General features: G+C 27.8%; 1 protein-coding gene across 1 annotated transcript; it reads left to right on the forward strand.

The window, feature by feature from the left end:
- Window positions 1-5,851: 5,851 nt before the first annotated feature.
- Window positions 5,852-6,703, forward strand: LOC110273105 (agamous-like MADS-box protein AGL62). The gene has a single exon (XM_021125984.2). It carries the CDS (start codon window positions 5,852-5,854, stop codon window positions 6,701-6,703), a length of 852 nt encoding a protein of 283 aa, XP_020981643.1.
- The last annotated feature ends 964 nt before the right edge of the window (window positions 6,704-7,667 follow it).

Below are 7,667 nucleotides of genomic sequence, written 5' to 3' on the forward strand. Positions count from 1 at the left end.
CTAACAAGAGTTAATTATTAAGAAAAACTAAATAACATTAAAACTGTTAAAAAATATTTAAATAAAATTTAAAGAGAAGGACTAAATGATTATTTTAAATAGATAATAATACTCTTAATTAATTTTTGGTATTAAATTATTTATTTTTAAATTTTTAAATTCAATAATTTTAAATTTCTTATGCTTTTATAATCAAGAGGTGGTATTTTGTTGTGACAGTATAAAAGAGGTACAGAAAAATCCATAGATTCAATAATAATATTTTAAGAATAATGTTATACATTTAAGTTTTTTTATGAACTAAATTTAATCAAATTAAACAATAAAATTTAGAATAATGTTAGTCATAACTAATTTTTGTTATCTTAGATCAATTTAATTAACAAAAAAACTTAAATATGTAACTTTATTTATCAATACAACTAGATATTTTTTAAACTGTTCATTTAGTCAATTTTTTTATTACGTTAATTTAAAAAAATAAAAAAACACATTTAATTTATTTATTTAAAATATAAATTCAAAAATCAATTTAAGTAAAACTAAAATTTAAAAATTTAATTTTAAATCTCCAAATCAGTTTTAAATTCTCTAAACACTAATACATTCCAAAATAAACTCCTAAATATTCTTAAATAGATTTCACCCTATTAAAATATGTAGTCCCGCTGGGTAATCAAAAAGAGTTATGCCAATTCCTACCAACTCCTACCAACTTCTATTGGGCTAGACTTCAAAGTCTATCTAAAAAAACACATGTCCAATCATCCATAGTAAACCTAATTCACTCCCATTTACCACTAGTAAACATAATTAACCATATGTATCATCGTTTAAGTCCAGCCTCAACCCCGACCCCGACAGCTGCCTCTTCCCAACCTCCCTCCTTCATCTTTGGACATGTTTTCATTGTCGATATCAACAGTGGTCAGTACCGCCTGCGCTTTCGTCGGCGAGCAATCACTGGCCTTCGAAAGTGTATCTAAGTGCCGCCATTAATGTACATGACACCTCCCGTACAAGATATATTCGCAAAAGACACCTTTGTTAAAAAGACACCTCAATTAAAAAACACGTATATAAAAAGACACTTCTTAAAGACACACGCATAAAAGGACACATTCGTTAAAAGAACATTTATAATCCACATTAATGAATGATTCATTCGTTCCTTCTTCTTCAAATATACGTTTCATCGACGAAGTTCGTCGGAGAATGCAGGATTTTTGTTCGCGGTTTTCGAGACGACGTCAAGGGATGCACGTTCGATTGCAATCAGGTGATGGAACACGCACGTATTTTCGCCATAACAATAATTACAATGACCTTGTGGGTATTAATTATTAAGTGAATTGTCAAAAATTGACAGATTGACTCTTGATATTCAATATTTTTCTTAAAATCTTTCACTCTGTAAAATATCGCCGCGTTACTCGTCCGCGCCGCGTTCCTCCGTCAGTACACTCCTCATCGTCGTCATACTCCTCCGCCAGCTTCACTAGCGTCAGAAACGCATCTTAGCAACATACTCTTCTTCTTCTCCGTCACTCTGGATCTCTTCACCACGGATTTTGAATGTATTTCTGTATATTTATTTGGATGTATTTATGTTGATATTTGTTTGCACTACTCTTTGATTTGAAATTTTTTATCTCCTTCACATTCTCTAGGTTATTAGAGTACATGGTCTCTCATCTCTTTTTTTTTTTTTAAACAAAACGTTTTTTTTTGTTTCCCACGGTATCCCCCAACTCGGCAGGACTAATCCGCCGCGGTACTGAGCTCCATTTAAGGGTTTCCCGCTGGCCAATGGGTTGCTGCATGCACAAGGCGGCACAAAACGTTCTATCTTTTTAATTTATGCATAATGTTAAATGTATCTTTGTTTTTTTATATATTTGTGTTAATAATTTTTTTACACTATTCTACATAATTTAAAATTTATAATATTAATGTAATTTGGATGTGACAATACCTAATTTTATATGTGTTTGTGTTTCTATATATTTTTCTGCAAAATTTTTGTGAACAAAAGAAGAATTTTGAATGTATTTTAAAAGTATTATATTTGTTATTTTTTTATTTTATATGTGTCTTGAGTACATTTAAAATATTAAATTAAATATGTATAACACATCTAAAATAATATAATTGTACACAAAATAAATTATAAATATATTCAAAATGAAACTGTGTTTCAAAACACATTTTAAACGATTTTAATGTCTCGTAAAAAAATAAAAAATACTATTTTCTGAAAAAAAAAATTTGTTAGTGGTGTTTTTTTTCTCTTGTTTTACGTGTTTGTGTTGAATTTTTTTTACTACTCTATTGATTTGGTGCAAAATTTTGGATATTTATTTTATTTACAATGAAAAGAAAACAATGAAACCATCAACAAAGCAGCACAGGCGAGTCTCAATAAGAAAATAAATGTTGTGCCTATATGCAGTGGTGATGATAATAAAAAAAAATATGTAAAAATATCGTAAATTAAAATCTAAATAGTAATTTTTTAATGAGGAGAAAAATTTAATAATCTTAATTAATAAAAAAATTACATGATGTATTCTATTTTTTATAAAGTTAGAATATAAATTTATTAAAAATATTATAATTAATAAATTAAATTTAAAAACTAATTAATGGATAATTATTAAACAAAAATATTATTGTATATTAAAATTAGTCACTAAAATTAGTCATTAATATATTTGTGTATAAATACATATGTGGTTTAATTTATTTTCAAAATGTGTATTTATATTTTAACATATATTTTATACTTGTGATTGACTTTGATGACTGATTTTAGTGTACACGTAACATAACTCACTATTACGAATAGCTACCAATATTACTCAATAGTCCTAAAATGAAAAACATTACATAGATGTCCCAATGCATGTATTTTTGTAAATCAAATTGATGATTTAATTCAAATTACACATTCTCGTACTAAATCGAATCAATTTGATTCGAATTAGTAAGGTTACTAGTAAATCGAAGTTATTTGATTCGAATTAACAAATGATTGATATTCGAAATATAGCCAATGAGTAATAAATTGAATCTAGTATCGAATCAACTATATTCGATTTAGTATTGAACAATCCATATATAGTACTTAATTTGATTTAATACTGATACATATTATTGACCTTTACTATTTATAAGTTAATTGTTTATTAACTTTAAAACATAAATGTCAATAAGAAAATACTCCTCACTTGAATTCAAATAAAATATTAAAAAAATTAAAACGAATAAGAATAGAAATCTAATTTTTGTGTTTTAGTTCAAATTCCATAAACTATATATTTTTATAAACTTATAAATTTAAAACGGAACAATAAACGATTTCTAAAAATTACTAAAAATCATTCTTTGACTCATTAGTATATAAAGAATCATTACCAAGACTTTTGATGTTAAAAAAGTTAATATAAAGTATGATTTCCTAAGGTGGCATAGGAGTTAAAACTTGAATTTTTTTTAGAATAAAAAATAACAGATTGTTATACAATATAAAAAGACTAACTATATTTATACAATATGTAATTTAAAACTTTAAATATATTATTTTTCAAAGTTTAAATATATTTATATATAAATTTAAAACCTTAAATTTAAAGTTTCTCAAAGTTTAAATATATTTATACAATATGTAATTTGAAACTTTCAATCAATTTTGAAAAATTTTGAGAAACTTTAAATTTAAAGTTTCAAATTTAACATATTATATAAATATATTTAAATTTTGAGAAATAATAAATTTAAAGTTTTAAATTACATATTATATAAATATTATATAAATATATAGTTAGTTTTTTTATATTGTATAATTATCTGTTATTTTTTATTTTGAAAAAAATTCAAGTTTTAATCCCTATGCTACTTTATAGGGCTATACTTTATATTAACTTTTTTAACATTAAAAGTTCCAGTAATGATTTTTTAGATTCTAACGAGTCAAAGAATGATTTTTAGTAATTTTTAAAAATTATTTATTCTGGAATTAGAACTAAAACACAAAAATTGTATTTCTATTCTTATTTGTTTTGATTTTTTTGATATTTTATTTGAATTCAAATGGAAGGTATGCGTACTAAATCGATTTACTAAATTGTTCAATTATAATTCAAATCAAATTGATTCGATTTAGTACCAGAATGTGTACTTCAAATTAAATCAATTCAATTTATATAGATATATACATTGGGACATCTATGTAATGTTTTTCATTTTAAGACTATTGAGTAATATTAGTGGTTCTTTAGTTTATTTAGGTGTTTTATCCTAAAAGATGAATAGTATTTCTCATAATAATTTGTTAAGTCACCTATCATATCCCTCTGGCGGTTTATGTTTGTATTATTGTTGGCAGTAAACTCCTCACATGTGCAAAATACTATTCACTAGCAAATTAAGATTTGATTAGTGTAACATTGAAATTTCTTGAGTTGAAAAGTAAATAGACATAGTTATGTTGGGAGAGCTTTTTTCAAGGGCACACACCAGAGGGGCAGGTTCCTAAATAATTCAGTGAAATAACTCGGAGCCTTTCAATATCCCAAAAGTCAAATTGTGTTAATGAACATGTTTTATGGCCTCAAAATAAATGCCTCCAGTGATCTCATTGTTGCTTTTTGAACAGACAATGCTAGATGACCCTTTGTTCAATCTTAGTTAAGTATTCTGCTGCATAAGATTCTATATTATAATGATCTAGTGGAATGTGCTTTTGATTTTCTTATCAAATTACGTCTATGTCTTAAGTCACCTGTGATTTATCAAATCATTATCACCTGATCTTTGGATTTTTCTATCCTCCTTCCATACTGTCACGAAAAACACCACCTCTTAATAAGAGAAGAATAAAAAATTTAGAGTTACTAAAAAAGAATAATTTAAAATAGTTAAGAGGTTAAATTTAAAATAATTTATTTTTACAAAAAGTATTTTGATGAATTGGTCCAACAAATTTCGTGAACTTTTTAAATCCTATAATTAATAAGCGTTTTAAAAGACTCAAATTTAATCTACATAATAAAACGAGTTAAATCAAATCGAACCTAAATCGAATTAAACTACGAACTTCCATTAAATAATCCGATCCAGCCCACTTAAATCTGTACTCTTACGGCTACTTTCCTTTAATTACTGCCCTCTAATTTAGTATAATTAGTAATTTGTAATTACTCCTTTCAATCAACTCCACATTTTCGAAATTGATCATAGATTCATAACAAAAGTCATAAATAGCCCTAAAAAATTGTTTTACATTTAAATATATTGTTATATTAAAAAAAAAAGTAAAAACTATAACTATTTTAAGATGAATGAAATAATTAAAATTTTTGATACAGTTGTAAAATACAGAAAGAATTCAAACAGTCTTAAAAATATAAACATAGATAGATAAAAAAAATTAAAAAAAGACAACCTCCAATTTTCTTATTATATTGATATTATAAAATATTTAGAGTCAGTTTAGATAGTCTTTTAAAAAAAATTTGATTTTTTAGTTTTGTAACATAAAAGAAAAGAGAACTAAACAAATGAAAATTACTTTCTAAAAAAAGACAGATAAAATAAAATAAAAATAAAAAAATAAAATAAAATCCTAGAAAAAAAAGATTTTCTAAATTTTCATGGGATCAAATTTCCATCAAATCCAATTTGGTCGGTTAATCAAATATTTCATTACCATCAAATTAAATAAACAAATACCGATCATGCCACTCCAAAACTATATATAGACGTCTCTCTCACCCTCACTGTCCCTCTCACTCTCACTCATCAATTTTTTCTTTCTTTCTTTTTCTTTCTCCTCTTCCCCTAATCTACAATGGTTTCTTCCCAAGCCACAACACGTAGAAGGAAGATTGAGATCAAGAGAGTTGAACAAAGCAACAAGCGCCACGTCACCTTCTCCAAGAGAAAGTTAGGGCTTTTCAACAAGGTCACAGAGCTCTCCATCCTCTGCCAGGCGGAAACCGCCTTAATCATCTCGTCGCAAAACGGAAAGCTTTACGCGTGCGGGTATCCCTCGCCGGATGCCGTGATCTGGCGTTTCCTCTATGGAGGAGATTCCTCGCCTCCGCAGAGGAACGACGTGCGATTCTTGAAGAAGAAGCAAAAGGAGAACGTGGAAGTTCAAAGGGCGCAGTACGAGTCTGCTCATGAAGCCCTCAAAGAAGAGAAGAAGCGACTCGACAAGACCAAGAAGGAAAGAAACAGCGACAACAATGGCGGTTGCTTAGGGTTTTCGCGGTGGTGGGAGAATCCAATTGATGATATGGATTTGGAGGAGCTCGTCAAGTTCAAAGAATCGTTGGAACAGTTGAAGACGAACCTGATTGCAGCCACTGACAATAAGATCAACATGTTCCAACAAATGATGATGCCGTCACCAGTTGCTGCTCCTTCTTCTTTAATCATGGCTCCAATGCAAACTAGGTTTTCCAATTTTAATTCAGTCTTGAATAATAATCAGGGTGGATTCAGCGCTGTTTATCAACCACAACAGCAAGCATATTGGGATTGGACCCGTAATAACGTCATCAATAATAATGGAATAATTGCTAGTAGTAGTAGTAACAATCTTAATCCTTTATTAGGAAGATGGGATTCTGGGAACAATGCTATTATGGTTGATGTTAATGGTAACGGGAGTAGTGGTTGTTCCTTTTTTTCTTAACATTGGTTTTGGCCATTATTAATGTCAGCTCTTAGTCACATTGCTGAACCTGTTAACTATATAGTACTTTATTACCTTCAATTTCGGACGAGTTCTGGTTTTGTGAGTCTGTAATAACTTGATTCACTACAAGATTTTTATTTGTTTGTAGTAATTTTTTAACGGGAATTACTACAAATTCTCGTAATATATTTTATTTGTGATAAATTATAAAATTTGCCTAAATAATTAACAAAAACTCCCACTATTCTAAATATAATTAATTAGAAAAAAATCCAACTCAAACAAATATTCATTCAACCCATACCAAAAAAAAATTAAAACAGGCTTCGAGAGAAAAGACGAGGGAGAATGAGATTTCTCTGAAACCCTAGAATCTCAATGTCATCGCCACCGGACAATGATTTCATTCAAATCGTTGAGGGAGGGGGAAGAAAGCTTCAGTGATGAAGATATTTAAGTATAAAATGTTATTAAAATTTTAGTTTTTGTCTCTAAAAATTTCAGTTCTCTGTGTTTTCACTTTTTTTAGGTACTGAAATTTTGGAAATAGAGACAGAAATTTTAGTATCAGTCTCTGAGCCAACAAACATGATATTGAATCTCAGTCTCTCAGTCTCTATCCCAATACCTCAAAACAAACACTACCTTAGAGTGAATTTTCTTTTTAAAAAATAAAAATTTTTACTGCATCATTGTACTTTACATACTGGTAAAATATTAAGTTGATCAATTTATACAAGTAAGATCGATCAAGAATATCCCTTACCATATAAAAACTTAAACTAAACAATGAAAATGATAAAGTTTAAGAGAATCAAGATAAAGATGAATTGAGAGATTGAAATTGAATTATAAATACTTATTGTAATTGTTTTGTGTCAATCACAATGGACATATGACTGCTATATATATGGCAGCTGTTATAACTGATACAAGTTAATTTATCTTGCTGTTAAAGCAA

The sequence above is a fragment of the Arachis duranensis genome, chromosome 6 (genome assembly GCF_000817695.3).
Source record: "Arachis duranensis cultivar V14167 chromosome 6, aradu.V14167.gnm2.J7QH, whole genome shotgun sequence".
In the NCBI taxonomy this organism is placed as follows: Eukaryota; Viridiplantae; Streptophyta; class Magnoliopsida; order Fabales; family Fabaceae; genus Arachis; species Arachis duranensis.

Coding starts and splice junctions, on each gene's coding strand:
- LOC110273105 (XM_021125984.2), top strand. CDS start 5,852: ATGGTTTCTTCCCAAGCCACAACACGTAGAAGGAAGATTGAGATCAAG.